The 17,213-nt window shown below is 44.2% G+C and overlaps 1 protein-coding gene across 1 annotated transcript; it reads left to right on the plus strand.

Annotated features, from left to right (window-relative positions):
* Window positions 1–1,887: 1,887 nt before the first annotated feature.
* On the plus strand, window positions 1,888–16,608 carry FAM3B (FAM3 metabolism regulating signaling molecule B). Its single transcript, XM_050711984.1, is given in 11 exon segments — window positions 1,888–1,994; window positions 3,276–3,357; window positions 3,360–3,486; window positions 5,696–5,737; window positions 9,232–9,375; window positions 10,159–10,282; window positions 11,472–11,530; window positions 13,674–13,724; window positions 14,909–14,996; window positions 15,731–15,863; window positions 16,519–16,608. Coding segments are annotated over 11 exon segments (1,047 nt in total).
* Window positions 16,609–17,213: the final 605 nt, after the last annotated feature.

A 17,213-nucleotide genomic window follows, 5' to 3' on the forward strand; every position in this document is an offset into this window, starting at 1 on the left:
CCACAGCACCAGCACAGCTCATAGCAGAAAAAGGTGAATGAAAGGCTTGGTCCAGTGGCCATGATAGGTGCCAATGGTAGGGCTTGCATCTGGAATGGCGAGTGGGTCCTAATGGGATCCTGCTCTGAAGTTTTGGCCACTGCACAGCTACTATCTGCTGGAACACCAGACAGACCTAAGGTATTGCCAAGAAAAAGCCCTTACTTACTTGTGTCTTGTTTTCCAGGTTGGGTTCAACTAAGACTTAAAAATCATAGAATCATAAAATATCCCAAGTTGGAAGGTACCCACAAGGATCATTGAGTCTAACTCTGGGATCCACCCTGGACCACTTAAAAATCAGGCCCTATGTCTGAGAGCATTGTCCAAATGCTTCTTGAACTCCAGCAGGCTTGCTGCTGTGACCACTGCCCTGGGGAGCCTGTTCCAGTGCCCGACCACCCTCTTCAGAATATCCAACCTGACCCTCCCCTGTTCCAGCTCCATGCCATTCACTCGGCTCCTGTCACTGTCCCCAGAGAGCAAAGTTCAGCACCTGCCCCTCCGCTCCCCTCAAGAGGAAGCTGCAGGCTGCCATGAGGCCTCCCCTCATTCTCCTCTTCTCCAGGATGAACAAACCAAGGGATTTCAGCCACTCCTCATACAGCTGTGGTGGTTTTACCCTGCTACAGCTGAATTTCACCAAAACGGCTTTCTCACTCCCCTTCCTCAAAGGAAAAAGGGGAGAAAATATGATGGAAAGGGCTCGAGTTGAGATAAGGATAGGGAAATCACTCAACCATTGTCATCACAGGCAAAACAGACTCAGCATAGGGAGATCAATATAATTTCATGCCTATCGCTAGCAGACTAGAGCAGTGAGAAATTAAAAGCACACTAAAAAACCCTTCCATCCATCCACCGTCTTTTACATCCTCCCCCCAAGCAGTGCAGGGGATCGGGGAATGGTGGCTGGGGTCAGTCCCTGATGCTTTGTCTCTGCTGCTCCCTCACAGTCACTCTCTGCCCCTGCTCCACGCGGGGTCCCTCCCATGGGATGCCGTCCTTCCCGAACTGAGCCTGCGGGGGCTGCCCACAGGCAGCAGCTCTTCAAGAACTGCTCCCACACGGCTCCGTACCACGGGGTCCATCCATCCCCCAGGAGCAAACTGCTCCAGCACGGGTCCCCCACGGGTGGGCGGTAGCTCCCCCCAGACCCCTGCTCCTGCGTGGGCTCCTCTCCATGGGCTGCAGCTCCGGCCTGGGGCCTGCTCCTGCGGGGGCTCTCCATGGGCCCTGGCTCGACTCTGGCCAGCAGCAGGTCCCTTCTGGAGCCTGCTGGAGCTGGCTCTTCTCTGACACGGGGCAGCTGCTGGGCACTGCTCACAGAGGCCATCCCTGCAGCCCCCCCTGCTACCAAGCCCTTGCTACATAAACCCAATGCACCATCTTGCCCTCTAGACCCTTCACCAAAATTAACTGTTTCACTTTGAGATTTGGGGCATAACAGATTCTCAGATAGACTGCTGCTGGATGGCATGACCCTTGCTTCGGACCCTGCAGGTAAGTTGTTTTCTTTCTGCAGAAAATAACTTAGCACTATCTCTCATGCAGGTGTATGAGCATGTTAGGGGCATTAGCTTTTCTGGATCAGAGCCATGGTTGTACTCTACAAGCTCAAAAGGCAGTTTGCTTCACCGATGAATCCTCCTTCCCCTACTCTCATGTGCCCTCAACAGCGGCCTTAGCCATTACCAGTGTCTGGCCTTTCATCACTCCTGCCAAGGAGGTAAGGGGAGACCTCCATGTCACCCAGTCCTCCCCGACACCAGCTAACGGAGCAGTCGAGCAGGGCTTCGCGGCTCCCCGGCCGCACACCGCCCCGTGGCCTCGCAGCTCCCTTGGAAAATGGCGGCGGCAGCTCCCTCCCTGCCCGGCAGCGCTTCGGGGCTGGGGCAGCCCGAGCAAGCCTCCTGCTTTCTTTCCGGGGAGAAGAAATCGCCCAGGGCTGCGAGGTACGGGGCGGTGCGGACAGGTGGCCGCTCCCCTTCCCGAGCCGCCGCCCTGCTGGCTGCCCGGCCAGTGCCCGGCCCCAGAGGAAGAGAAGGCGAAGGAGGAGGAGAGGGAGGAGGAGGAGGAGCTGCTGCGCGGGACGGCGGCGGGCAGGGGGCAAGCAACGCCGTCCCGAATAATGTGGCAGAGCCGACAAAGTGAGTAGCAGCCCGGCGGCGGCTCGCCCTGCCGGGTGAGGAGCGGGCACGGGGGCCGCCGGCGCCTTGTCCCGCCTTGCGCCCTCCCCAGGTGGGTCCTGAGGCAGCCCCAGCCGCCTGCGGCATCGGGCAGGGCGGGATGGCTGCCCTCGGCTGGGCCGGTGGCTCAGAGGGCAGCGAAGGTCTGGGTTGCCACTTGGCCCCGGCCCTGGTTGGGGGCCGGTGCCTGACCTCGCAGCTGGGAGACCTCAGGGTGCCCCTGCGCCGAGGAAAGGGGGCTAGGTTTCTCCTCCATTTCTCTTTTCTTCCTTCTCAAAGTTTGTGGGGTTTCGGGTGTGGAGGGTGAGTAAATGGCCGTGCGTAACCCACCACCTACATGGTGCGCCCCTCATTTTCCCTCAGCACTCAGCTTCCCCCAGGTTTCAGTCACCTGAATTGCAAGCTGCTGGCCAGCACAACAGCAAATCCACACCAAGACTCGTAGGTCAGAATAATTGAGGCGATTTTTTCCCCCTTTTAAAATTCTGCCTTGTAGAGGTGGGTATGTATTAGTGAGGTGTGGCAGAGTGAACATTTGAAGTCAGCTAAACACAGAAAGAAATATATTGCGCTTAAATTGCTGCCAAGGTACAAGCAAGCAGCTGATGGAGAAAGGAAAGTGGGAGCTGCCGGAAAGTGGGATGACTAATCTTTACCGGTGCTTTCTCACATGCCCTTCCTTACTGCCATCTGGATTGCCCGTGCCTTTTCATCCACTGGGTACCCCTCTGCCCTTTCATCTATCAGACACTATGTATGTATGTATGCATGTATATCCCCGAGTGGCTGATCCTTCTCCTTGAACGGATGGCAGGAAGAAAACCTGTGTCACCTGTTACTGCTGACAACATGCCTCTCTGTGGCATGTGATTCCCATACTGGTCTTTCTGAGTGTAATACTGGTGAGGATCCACAACCTCAGAAATCAGCACTAGCGCAGTCTTGCTTTTGTGAATGTAGACCTAACTTTGCACTTTGTAACTTCTAAGTGCTGTGTATAGCAAGTCTTACAATTTCTTAAATACCTTGTTTGACCTTGTCATTTAGCTGCTATAGTGTAGGTTTTATGCATGTCTCTGTGGGTACTCAGTAAAGAAACTGTATGTGCAGGATACATCACCTCAGTGAATGTAAGTGTTCCAGGTGGACCCAATAGATTCCTTCAGTGCAGTCCCTTACTGGCTTCTGAATCCAAGAAAACAAAACCAAAAGTTCATTGGCAATGTTTTACAGAAGTTTTGTGAACTGAATACAAACTGTGCTGGAGAGTTGATATCAACCATCCTGCTATCTGTTGTGGATGCAAGACAGCAGGATGTAAGCAATCCAGTGGGCTTCTGGAGTGTGTTGACAACTTCCTTCTCCAAGTGACAGAGGAGCCAACAAGGCAAGGTGTTACGCTGGACCTCATTCTCACCAGGAAGGAGGGGCTTGTGGAGAATGTTAATTTCAAGGGCAGCCTTGGCTGCAGTGACCATGAAATGGTGGAGTGCAAGATCCTTAAGGCATTGAGGAGGGCACGCAACAAGCTTACTACGCTGGATTTCAGGAGTGCAGACTTTGGCCTCTTTGGGGATCTGCTTGGTAGAGTACCATTGGATAAAGTTCTGGAGGGAAACAGGTTAATATTGGAGGATTACCTCTTCCAAACTGAGGAGCAATGCATCCCAACAAAGAGGAAGTCAGGCAGAAATACCAGGAGGCCCACATGAATGAACAAGGAGCTCCTGGCCAAGCTCAAACACAAAAAGGAAGCCTACAGACGGTGGAAGCAAGGACAAGTAATCTGGGAGGAATACAGAGAAGTTGTCCAAGCAGGCAGGGATCAAGTGAGGAAAGCTAAAGCCCTGATAGAATTAAGTCTGATGGGGGACAAGAGGGGCAGCAAGAAATGCTTCTGTAAGTGAGTCAGGGATAAAAGGAAGACTAGGGAAAATGTCAGCCCTCTCCTGAAAGAAACAGGAGACCTGGTCCTCGGGATACGGAGAAGGCTGAGGTACTCAACGATTTTTTTGCAAGTACTCTAGAAGCCGCACAGGCCAAGTCACAGAAGGCAGAGGCAAGGACAGGGAGAATGAAGAACTACCCACTGAAGAAGATCGGGTTCGAGACCATCTAAGGGACCTGAAGCTGCATAGGTCCATAGGACCTGATGAGATGCATCCATGGGTCCGGAGGGAACTGGCAGATGAAGTTGCTAAGACACTGTCTATCATATTCAAGAAGTTGTGGCAGTCCGGTGGAGTTCCCGCTGAGCGGAAGAGGGGAAACATAACCCCCATTTTCAAAAAGGGAGAAAAGGAAGACCCAGGGAACTACAGGCCAGTCAGTCTCACCTCTGTGCCCAGCAAGATCATGGAGCTAATCCTCCTGGAAACTATGCTAAGACACATGGAAAATAAGGAGATGACTGGCAACAGTCAGCATGGCATTACTAAGGGCAAATCATGCCTGAGAAACTGGGTGGCCATCTATGATGGGGTTACAGCATTGATGGATAGAGGAAGGCCAACTGACATCATCTACCTGTACTTGTGCAAAGCATTTGATACTGTCCCCCATGATATCCTTGTCTCTAAATTGGAGAGACATAGATTTGATGGATGGACCACTTGGTGGGTAAGGAATTGGCTGGATGGTCACGCTCAAACAGAGCTGCAGTCAATGGCTCAATGTCCAGGTGGAGAACAGTGACAAGTAGTGTTCTTCAGGGGTCACTGTTGGGACCAGCACTGTTTAACATCTTTGTCTGTGACATGGACAGTGAAATTCAGAGCAGCAAGTTTGACGATGCCACCAAGCTGTGTGGTGCAGTCGACACGCTGGAGGGAAGGGATGCCATCCAGAGAGACCTGAGCAGGCTCCAGAGGTGGGCTTGTGCAAACCTCATGGAGTTCAACAAGGCCAAGTGCAAGGTCCTACATCTGGGCTGGGTCAGTCCCAAGCACAAATACAGGCTGGGTGTGAGAGCAGGAGAACGACCTGGGAGTGTTGTTGAATGAAAAACTGAACTTGAACCGGCAACGTGTGCTTGCAGCCCAGAAAGACAACCGTATCCTGGGCTGCATCAAAAGAAGCATGGCCAGCAGACCAAGGGAGGTGATTGTACCCCTCTGCTTTGGGTCTCCCTCTGAGACCCCACCTGGAGTGCTGCGTTCAACATGAGAAGGATGTGGACCTGTTGGAGCAAGTCCAGAGGAGGGGGCTAGAGCATCTCTCCTGTGAACACAGGCTGGGAGAGTTGGGGTTGTTCAGCCTGGAGATGAGAAGGCTCCAGGGAGACATTATAGCAACCTGTCAGTATGTACAGGGAATCTACAGGAAAGCTGGGGAGGGACTTTTACAAGAGCATATAATGATAGTTCAAGGAACAATGGCTTTAAACTAAAAGAGGGTAGGTTTAGATTAGATGTAAGGAAGAAATTTTTCACTGTGAGGGTGGTGAGGCACTGGGACAGGCTGCCCAGAGAAGCTGTGGATGCCCCATCCCTGGAGGCGTTCAAGGCCAGGCTGGATGGGGCTTTGGGCAACCTGCTCTGGTGGGAGGTGTCCCTGCCCATGGCAGGGGGGTGGAACTGGATGGTCTTTAAGGTCCCTTCCACCCCAAACCATTCCTTAAGGTAACTCCTGATCCAACCATTCTGTGATTCTATGATCTACATTCTATTCTTCCTCTTTGAGATTTAAGGACAGAAGTACCGCAGTTTTACCTCAGTTGTTAATGATGACTGTGTCAGAGGGAAATTGTTACTTCTAGTATAAAGAACATGGAGTTTTTGTGACTCTTCTTAGTAATTAATGTTCAGTGTTAACTTTACCAATTAGTATTTTCTGTAGAGTTTTGTTTTTCATGCATGGGTTTTTGGTGGGTTTTTTTAGGTACAATACAGGAATAATGTCATATAAAATACAGTATAAGGAATAGCTAAAGAGTTCAAATACTTGCAGAACAATAGATTTCTTTATGGGGATTATAAACTGAACTTGAGGCAGTAATTTCTACTCATATGAAAAGAAGTCAAACTTCCTTCTGACATGAATAAACAGAAGCAGAGCCTCCAGAACGTGTGTATTGGGCCAGGTATCTCTTCTGCAGTAAAGTATGCAGACCAATTAGGCAGTCAACGGGAAGTTGGTAAGACCTGCAGAACAAGACTTGAGGAGAACAAGTGAACAACTTGGCTTTATTCTAGAGAGGGCAAAAACAGGGAAGGGGCAGAAATAAAATTTATAGAGGGCTGTTCCAGGAAGGAAAGGAATGTCCTCCTAAGTGTAAGCTATTATAAGGAAGATTATGGCTAGGCAATATATACTAGTAGATTGGCAAAGTGAACATCCTGGATATTCCTGGACTATGGTTTTATTAAACTAGATGTTCAGGACTGCAAAACTCAGAATTTTCAACTTTCAGTTTAATGGACCATTATGTTCCAGGACATATAAAGATCAGGAAGTATCTCATGACCTCAAAACCTTGGTGTTTCTCAGTCCCGGTGACCTGATGATGCAGTTGTTCTTGTCAGCCTTCTGATGTGATGGGTTGGCTCCCGGCTCCCCTGTTGCTGACTTTACTCTCCTTGCCCTAATGGAGGAGAAAGGGCAGGTGGGCAAGCCTGAGTTACAGAAGCAGTGAAAACAAGAGCCTGTTTTGCAAAATGCTGCCATCCAGTAGGACCTGGACAGGCTGGAGAAATGGGCTGACAGGAACCTCATGAAGTTCAACAAGGGAAAGTGCAGAGTCCTACACCTGGGGAGGAACAACCCCAGGCAAGACATGCTGGGAGACACCCAGCTGGAAAGCAGCTCAGCAGAGAAGGACCTGGGAGTCCTGATGGACACCAGGTCGGACATGAGTTAGCGTGTGCCCTTGGTGCTAAAAGGGTTAATGGTATTCTTGGTTGCATTAGGCAGAGTCATGTCAGCAGGTGAGTGGGAGGTGATCCCTCTACTCAGCATTGGTGAGGCCACACCTGGAGTGCTGGGTCCAGTTCTGGGCCCCCAGTACAAGAGAGCTATGGGCAGGCTGGAGAGAGTTCAGCGAGGGGCTACCAAGATGATGAAGGCACTGGAGCACCTCTCCTGTGAGGAGAGGCTGAGAGAGCTGGGGCTGTTCAGCCTGGAGAAGGGAAGGCTCCGGGGAATCTCATCAATGTCCATAAATATCTGAAGGGAGGGTGCAAAGAGGACGGAGCCAGGCCCTTTTCAGTGGCGCCCAGCACCAGGACAAGAGGCAGTGGGCACAAAGTGGAGCCCAGGAGGCTCTCTCTGAGCCCCAGGCAGCCCTTCTGTGCTGTGCGGGTGAGGAGCCCTGGCACAGGCTGCCCAGAGAGCTGTGGGGTCTCCTCCTTGGGGATCTCCAAAAGCGGCCTGGGCCTGGGCCTGGGCAGCCTGCTCTGGGTGGCCCTGCTTGGGCAGGGCTTGGAGCAGGTGGCCTCCAGGGGTCCCTTCCCGCCTCACACATCCCGTGATGCTGCATTTCTATAAAATGATCCCTGACTCTGAGGCGGTGTTACATCAGCACCCTATGCCCACATTCCCCGACAAAGTGCCGCACAGAAACTCACCAACATGGCATTTGTTCAAGGGGTGCATTCGTTCAGCCTTTGCTCAGGCAGAAGCTCCTGAGGGAACCAACTCTCGAAGAGTGTGGGTGGTTGCTGCCCGGGTGATCAGGCAGCACAAGCCTCCTCCCCACAGCCTCTTGAGCTGCAGGCTCCACAAAGTGTGGTTTTGCTGTGGAGAAAATGTGCGGGAGCAGCTCCCGCTGCCTGTCGCTCACTGTCTTCTCCGTGTCCAGTGTGCTCAGCCCTGTGGCACTGGTGCCCAGCGACTCGGCCAGGCAGGTTCCCCGGTTCTCCACCTGCCCCCCGGTGTGAGCACACCGAGGCCCATCAGCAGTGTCTCTCACTTGGTCTCTGTTCAGCTGCAAAGGGGAAATTCTGGGCCCCTGTGAATTTACCATCTGGGCAGTGCCAGTCAGTGTGAGGGGAAAGCAGGGTGAAAATTAATGATTGCGCTGGCTACAACACCATAGTCATCACTGGCTGATGCTCTGTTCGTCCCGAGGAGAAAGTTGCCTGTCTTGGCAGTGGGCTGCTGCACAGGGCTTTCCCTCTCCTTTTCTCTCCTGCATCCTTCCCTCTTTTTCACTCTGGGAGCAGGTTGGCTGGGAGCCCAGGGACAAGACCAGCTCCTCAGGCACCCTCTTGTTGCCTAAAAGGAAGCGGCTGAGGCATTTCTTTGCAGGCTGCAGCAAGGTGCCGCAGGAGATCATCCATCTGCAGCAGGAAATCCCTCCTGCGCCAGGCTTGACAGGGCTCTGTGGTCATCAGGAGGTGCCTCACAATTGTCTTCAAGGCATGGGGGAAAAAGCCTTCACCTGTCAGCATACAGGCTTGGGTCTGCAGATTTTTGAGGTGGAAGCTGTGGTGCCTGGCTGTGAGCCTGAGAACTTAATCTCTGCCAGAGCACAGCTCTCCAGCCCCACAGTGCTGCTGGTGAAGAAGGCTTCCTGAGCCTGCTTGATGCTCAGGAAGCTGTGTGAGTCATCTAGATCCAGATCCCATGTGTCATCAGAGTCATCGTTGTCTTCTGCCGTGGTGGGTGAAGGGAACTCCCTGCTTGGTCAGTGTAGGTGTTTAAACCCTTCTTGTAGTGTCTGCCTATTGCACAAAACCAGCAGTACGTGCATACTACCTGTATAGTTGTGTGTGGTGTCTGGTACTTACTTTTCAGAGTCAAATTCTGCTAGGACTGAGTTGAACTTCATGTTTCTTTGCAGCATTATGGTCATGGATTGAGGGGATTGGGGAGGGGGTGGGGCGTTCTCCTTGACGATGGAGTTTTAGAAATGAAATGGGTTGTCAGAGATGGGAATGCAACAAACTCTATTGCTGCATCTCTGAAGGCCATTTTTGTGGCAATGCCAGAGAAAACACGTTATTTTGTGTGTTGCTGTGAGTACATCTTTATGTCTTTGCGGTTTTCTCTTTTTTCTTGGCAGAAATTGTGAAATTATCAGGGCTTCTGTTGGCATCACTGTTGGCTTGGTACACGGGATACTTATTCGCTGGTCTTTTATCCGAAGACTCAATGTCAACATCTATCAGTTATCTTCAAGACATTGGAAAGAAACCAGTGTTGAAGGGTATATAGTTGTATTTCCTTTTTTTTTTCTTTTACCTAACATTCAGTGTTAAATGACAAATGGCTTTTTAGCTAGTATACTATTGAAAGAATGAGATGGCTGTGTAAAGTTAGTTAATTTGTGCAAGTCTGAACTTCCTTAGACACTATCTTTGATGAAACGTAACGTCAGCCTATATTTACCAGTATGCAAATACAAATAATTGGCTAGTAATATAACAATACTTTGTTTGTTTGTTTGCATGTAAGCACAAATCATGTGCAAAGCTGCAGCTGCAGCTTTGGTTCTATCACGTGTATTTTAGAGTTACAGTAACTAACCGGACTGTGACATAGTTCTCATTTTTCTTCCTCTGATCTGACTGCGTGGTTTAATTTGTACATTTTTCTCGTTGTATGACTATGTTCTTGTGTGAAAAAGATTTTAAATTAGAATTATAACTATTTACTTGAAGCTATCTGTAGGAATGCTTCATCCTTCTAGCCCTCATTTACTGTTAAATGAAACAACAGAATAGTTAGTATGGTCTGATTTGAATCAAGAATATATGGGACCTTTTTTATCTATATAAGCTTGCTTTTGGTCCCAACAGCTGTCTGAAAGCCAACAATAACCTAAAGCCAGCCAAATCTGTGATAATGTTGCCAGGATACTGGAAAACTGGCAGGATTGGCCTCCATATATATACTTTGAGATTAGTATGTTGACATTAAGTGGTTCTTTCCATGTAGAAATTTTTTATGTAGCATTCAAGAAAACATTTTGTTATGTTTGTTGTTGTAGCTCCAGTTCCCAAAAGGCAAAAATGTGATCACTGGTCTCCCTGCTTACCTGGGACCTACGCCTATCGGGTTCGTAGTGGCGGTGGCAGAGAAAATCTGGCTAAAATCTGTTTTGAGGATGAGCTGTAAGTACCAGCCTGACTTTAAATATAAGCAAGTGCTTTGTAGTATGAAGAAAGGTGTTCCATTTTGGTACACTATCAGCAAGTAGGCTCCTACCAAGGGGAAGAAAAGGTTTCTTTGGTAAAAATATATGCAAAAAAAATGGCCACTGTTGTATCTTCCCTTTTCAGTGCTAGTAAGTATGCCGTAAGACTCTTAGGAGCATGTGAGTTCTCCCCTTGTGTTCCGATTTTGAATTATTGTCTCTTCATCTCTGTCTGAGGCTTACTTTTTATGGTATTTTATGTGCAGCATGCCTCATGGGGTCCATCTTAAATACAACATCTCTGCTTCCTTCATTCAAATGGGCTTTGCAATGATGATTCAAACCAAGACAATCCATCTCCATGGATCTCTGGCCTAAAATAAAAGCTCAAAAAATGGTGATATAGGGACTAAAGATAACTTGGAGATAGTTAACTTGAATATATACTTATAAACACATTTTTTTTTAAGTTGTCTTAACTTTTTCTCTACTTCTTGTGCGTTCTACTTTTTTGAATAGAACATTGTAGTCACATGGGTGACTGCAGCAATACCGTTTTCACTGAAGGGTGTGTTTTCCACTCGTGGACCCTGTAATTTCTATGTAGTATACTTCCCTTTGCCCTGTGTCCTAGGTGTTCGAATGGCTTTCTTTTATTAGCTCTGACTGACTCATAATTTTTTATTGCTAAGTAGTTCTAATATGAGTGCTTGGAAGACATGCCCTCTGAGTCATTTAAGCGTAGATAGAAATAATTCCAAACTGTTGATGTTTTACTGGTGATAAATGTCAGAATACATCTGACAATATTTAGATCTTTTTTTCTTTCTTTTTTTAATGCTTAAATCTCAGGTTATTTTCTTTGTTCCTCTTTTGCTCCTCTTTTCTTTGTCATTTTTTCTTCGTACTAAAGCAGACAAAAAGTAGAAAAAGATCTTTCTTGATCTGGCTCATTTTGCAAGACTCGTTGTGCATCTTTGAAGGAAATTAACTGGTATAATATGCAAGATTTTTAAGCCATAGCTCTTGTTTACTACAAACTCTTGAATTAAATAACTGAAGAAAACAAGAACACCAAGAAGTGACTTAGCATAGGTGAATCTGACTTTGGATCAGAGCCTCTGTAAGGATGAATTCTACTGATACTATCTTTATTTCAATTCCAGGATTATAAGTGAAGAGAAGGGTAATGTTGGAAGAGGTATAAACATTGCCATTGTGAATTGTAAGTAAGAGAAAAAATGTTAGAGACATAACTCTATAATGGAATAAATTTAAAATGGTGGGATTTTTTTGGCAGTATGGAAGAAAAGGAAAACAATTGCAAACTTGATTTGTGTTAAATATAAGAAAAATTACTGCTTGAGAAGTAGTCTTCTGGATAAACAAAAGAAACATTCATAATCAATATAAGAAAATAACAAATGTGTATACAGAAGTGGTGTATGTGTATTTTGTCAGAAAAAAATACTGCTTCTTAAGTAACGTAGCAAAATATCTGTGACCTCCAGCAGTAACACTCAATTTTCAGGTTCAGTCCTTGGTTTAAAGCATATCTACTGCTCTGCTGATGGGGCAAACCATAACCGAGAATTGCAGTTCTGCTGCAAGGTACAAATTCCTTTTCCAGACTTGGTCAGTAGACAGAAAGAGAAATTCAAGGCTTGATTAAAATTAAACTGCCATTATATGTCTTTGCTCATAGGAGGAGCTGCTGGATAGCAGAAGCTGTAGTTTGTTCCAGATTTGAATGAACCATTTTAATTTAGATGAATGGATATGGTGATGAAGTTGGGACTACAAAGTGTGATGTATTTTTTCCAGTTAACTACTGCATGTTTTCTCGTTTCCATTGAGGAATCTTAAAAGCTTTACTGGTTATAATAGGTAAATAGTTAACAGTGAGTTTTCAGCATAGAGCTGTAGATGCCTTTGCATCCATCTTGAATGAGGAAGAGGAAGTCCTATATCAAATTTTACACGTATTAAAAGACTGAACAACCACTTCCTTCATCACATACATAGTCGTTTTAGCTACCCCTCCATCTCCCTCTGCAGGTAAATCTGTCCAGTGTCTCAAAGTAATTTGTAGTGAAACGTATTTTCTGCATGTCCTCTAATTAGATCAGTCAAGTTAATGACTGTGTCCAATAAATTTCCTGTAGCATCCACATTCATATTTTATTTCATAATTTCTCTTTCTTTTCTGAATGAATGTGCTCTTTTGTAAGAAGGAAGACAGAGCTATTAAGCCCAAGTTACAAACACAGAAAGAGAAAAAGAGTTGTGTGGACCTCCACTGTCCATACTATAGTCCTTCCCTTTCCCTATCCCTATCCCTTTCCCAGGTGATCTCCACTTAGAAGAAGCCCAGTTCTAGAATTTTGTTTTACTAATGACAGATTTTACCACCTTCTTCCCTCATCAGTGTGATAAACCTGACATTTAGAGTCCTGTGATTGGAAGAATTTTCCTCCATGATTTTACCGTGTGTGGATCAAAGATAAGCTAGAAAGAAATCAGGAACTGCTGGATCTTATGATAAGAAATAAGTTGACAGTATAATAAATAGAAAAAAAACTCTCACATAGCAGGGGTATAGGATAACCAAAGTAAATTAGTTCAGTTAGCATGGATTTAGAAATTTGAAAAGTATTTCCAATTGTACATGTCTTCCGAAAACAAAGATAACCATTTCAACAGCAGCATAACCAACTATGAATATTGACCATAATGTTTTGGAATGACTAATTGTTTGCATGCCCAATTTTTGTTATGATAATGATGTCTATGTGTTGAGTTTCTGTCCACTGAGATTCAAATAGTATGAAAGCCTGCACATCTGAATCACGGCTCCGAATAGGCTCATTCACATACACCCAGGCTTAGCCAGTTTTCCGATGTATGGCTGTGACCTAGTGTTGTATGTGTGTATATATAAAACCATGGAAGTGCACAATAAACTGAATTCCTTCCTTAAAATAAAAAGTAATAAAAATGTTTTAATCGTTAATGATGATTCAGATTCAGTCTGCAAGTGACTTCCTTTAGTTGAAAGGAGAATGCATTTATTTCCAGTGTGATTTTCTTTGACAATTTGCAGGTCTGTGCTATAATAGAAATGATTTGTGAAGATTTTTTTTTCAGCTGACTGCTGCCACAGGCAGAGACTATACAAAACAAAATATTCTCCCCAAATCTTAAACTTACATTATTCTATATTCCTTCCAATTTAAAATTCAAACAAAAGAAAACTCAGAACCACAATAATACTGAAAATTGGAGATGCCTTGCTTTAGCTGAAACTGCTGTGTATGCTGACTAAATGTAATAAGTTTTGCTCATATTTCCTTTTTTTTTAATTACAGATAAAACAGGAAAAATGATATCAGCAAAATTTTTTGACATGTGGGAAGGAGGTAGGAAAAAGTGCAGTAGAGCTTTTGTTAATGTTTTAGTGTTAAGTAAAGACATTAAATATTTATCCTGCTCTTTAAATGACTGTGTCATTGAAAGGGATCAGCTAGAAGCTAACAGCTGTTGTTTTTGTTAGAATATGCTGTGGCCAGGTCTTCTGACAACAAATTTTGCCTGAAAAACTGCATTTCTCCTGTTGGTTGAGTTAGTTAATGTTTATTGTAATTAATTGTCCTTTTTTTTTCTCTCCATTTTTTCTGTCTGGTAAGGATAGCACTTGTCCAGGATGTGGTATCTCAGTCTGCAATCTCAGTCACCATTTTCTGATACATTTTGTTCTATTCTGGTTGTAAAATCATCATAGAAAATATGCTAGTCTGTCTCTTAATATCCTTCAATGTATCTAGAAAGATCTACTTTGAGAATAGCTTTTAATACATTTTCCAAACTTTGAATGATACCAATTTCCTTACTTACTAGTAAGGAGAAACAGAATGCTGTGAGGCACTGGCAGTTGATTCTTTGACCACTTAAGAATGCTTATGGCCGTACATGCATGAATAGAAATCACACTGGGTCTAATCATGGGGCTACAGTTTTATATACAGTATGTAGACTGCCACGTCTCCAGTGTTCCTGTTACACAAGATTTATTTTCTGTAGAAAATAATGTATGCCTAGCAATTACAAAACCAATAAATAGCTTAGTGCTGCAAATAAGCAGCCCCTCTTAATGAAAATGGGCATACAATGGGGTGTGTTACTTAGCTCTACAGTTGGCACAGTAGTTAGCACACAAAAATAAAGGCACAGAATATAAGTGACTTCCACTGGAGTATTCCATGTTTTGCCTGCCTTTGTTATCTTATATGAGGTAAACATGAGAAACCATCTATACATTTGTGTGTAAATGTTTTCTTTTTCAGAGGTTCAGAAGTGTCTTTACTGGGAACTGTAGATCTACCTTTGCTCTCCTAGTCTTCAGTGAGAGCTAGCAGCTTTCTCCATCTTTCAGAATCAGACAGGCCCTCTGCCTGCAAATAGAATAATTGCCTAATTAGGTCTCATTTTGAATAGACAAGTCCAAAAAGTGAAGAGAAATTGAAAGCAATAGAAAGTAGGTGGAATGTGTTGTGTGTGTATGTAAGGGAGAAATGAATAATCAGCTGTGTAATTAACTCAACAGAGCACTCAGAAGAGATGGCGACTTTCATCAAAAATGCACCACAAGGATCCCTGCTTTTGATGGTGACTCATGATGATGGAAGCACCCGGTAAGCAAACTATTCATGACAGGCTGAGAGATAGAGCAGCCCATAGTCTGACAATCACCGTCTTAAAATGGTATAAAGGAATGATTTATTTCATCATGTAGTCAGGGTTGTTCTCTCATTGCTTCTCTTTTGGTTTTGATTTCATATGCATTCAGTGCTTGCCCATGTCATGTATGTTGATGCTCCCAAAGATGGAAGGAGTGTGTTAAACTTGTTTAAAAACAATTATTCTCATAAAGGGCCATGCTATTACCTCTGGGTCACAACCTTCTATTAAGAAGGTATCTACAGTTCTAATTAGAATGTGTGCAGTTAGCATTCCTTTTTACATCTTAACCTGATTCTTCAAGTCCTTTCAAATTGTATGTTATTTTGTTCTGAAGTGATGATATCATAATTAAACAGGAACAATCTTAATCATTTGGCTGATAACCATTTGATGCCCTTGTCCATATTTAAAAAGGGATAAAATATCAAACAGTATTTGAGACACATTTACTTCCACTGTGGTGTTACAAACAGTTATTAACATCAGGGAAGCAGAGAGGAGGAGGAAAAGATGATTTTGTTCTGTAAGTTTAATGGCATGCTACTAAGACAGCACTCAGGAAGTTTTAAACTTCTTATTATTGCTTTTGCTGACATACTAACATAAACCATGAAGCCACTGTGTTCTTTTTCAGGTTGTTTCATGTCATGTATCTTTAATATTTTTTTTCACTAAAATTTCCTAGGTTAAAAAGTGATGTCAAAACATTGATAGAAGCCCTGGGAAGTAAAGAAATACAGAATATGAAGTTCAGGTCAAGCTGGGCTTTTATAGCTGCCAAAGGCTTCAAGCTGCCAGATGATATCCAAACAGAAAAGGTCAGGTTAATTTTATTTTCACTTTGTATTTGTCTGTATATCAGGTATAACCTTCAGGTGCAGATTTCATGGAGTATCTGTCTTAACTGTAGTCTGCTCAGTAAGCCTCAGTTGTACAAAGCAAGTTCTCTAATGTGTCATCATTCTTTGCTTTGAATCTGGGCCACGTACGCTACTGACTTCTACCACTCCAGCATTAAATCATGTTGAGACTTTTTTTTTCTGTAGACAAATTTCAGAAGTGACCAATGATTCTAGATAGTCTCAGTTTTGGAATGTCCAATCTGAGATGCTGTATAGAATCTTGCATTTTCTTCTGAAAGGACAAATTCCAAGGGCTTCCTAAAAATCATGACTGCTTTTGTATCAAAACTGGGCTGTCTCAAATTGGCCATGCAAGAACACCAATCCTTGCATTGAAAAACTTTTTTGAATAACTTGTCCTCAGGCTTCAGGAAGTCTAATAATACCATTTTTATATCAGATTTCTGTTTACATCTGTGACCTTGTCATATTTGTTTTCTATAAGCCCATAAGTGCTTATCTGTATGACAGGGAGGCAGATAGAAATGAGGTTTAACAAACTAATTTGTAAATGATAAGCCAAGTATCGATGATGATGATTATGATGATTATTGTTATTATTTTAAAACAGATAAACCACTCTGACAATAAGAAGAACAGATACAGTGGCTGGCCAGCTGAAATTGTGATAGAAGGCTGTATCCCAAGAAACTTGATCTGAACAAATGCCTCATTAATAAAGATACTTCTATACTTTTATATGTATGACTAGTAGGCTGCGTCCAGAACCCAGTAAGCGTCTGAACAGCAGCTGTAAAATAAGTCATATGTACAGTTTTCACCTTTGCTTTCAACTGTGAGGTTTTTCTCTAATCTGAAAACAAATAGATATTTTGATGACAAGTGGAAATAAAATACTCTGTTTTGGTATTATAGTGCTCAGGCAGTTGTCAAATACCAGGATTATTGAAAGTGATTGTACATTGTCCTTAGTAATTTGTTAGTTATTTGTTTTCAATACATGTTTTCTTTTGGTTCCCTTTATAAACTAACATAAAATAGAACTTCATATAACTGGTAATATAAAATAGCTAGCAATAAAACAAGTTATTTTGATGTTAATTTATTAGTAGCTTTGCTTCTCTTCAGAAGAAGTAAGGAAAGAGCTGTTATGTTTGTTGAGCTGTTTTTGGTAATGTTAACGACATAGAATAAGATTGTTAACAAGTAAAGATAAGTTACTTGAATTACTTTAGTAAACGTAAGCTGCAAATTTACTTGGTTCGTTTTATTTTCCCTTCCTGTATGTTTAACTTAATTTAAAAG

Source organism: Cygnus atratus, chromosome 1, assembly GCF_013377495.2.
Source record: "Cygnus atratus isolate AKBS03 ecotype Queensland, Australia chromosome 1, CAtr_DNAZoo_HiC_assembly, whole genome shotgun sequence".
Lineage (NCBI taxonomy): Eukaryota > Metazoa > Chordata > Aves > Anseriformes > Anatidae > Cygnus > Cygnus atratus.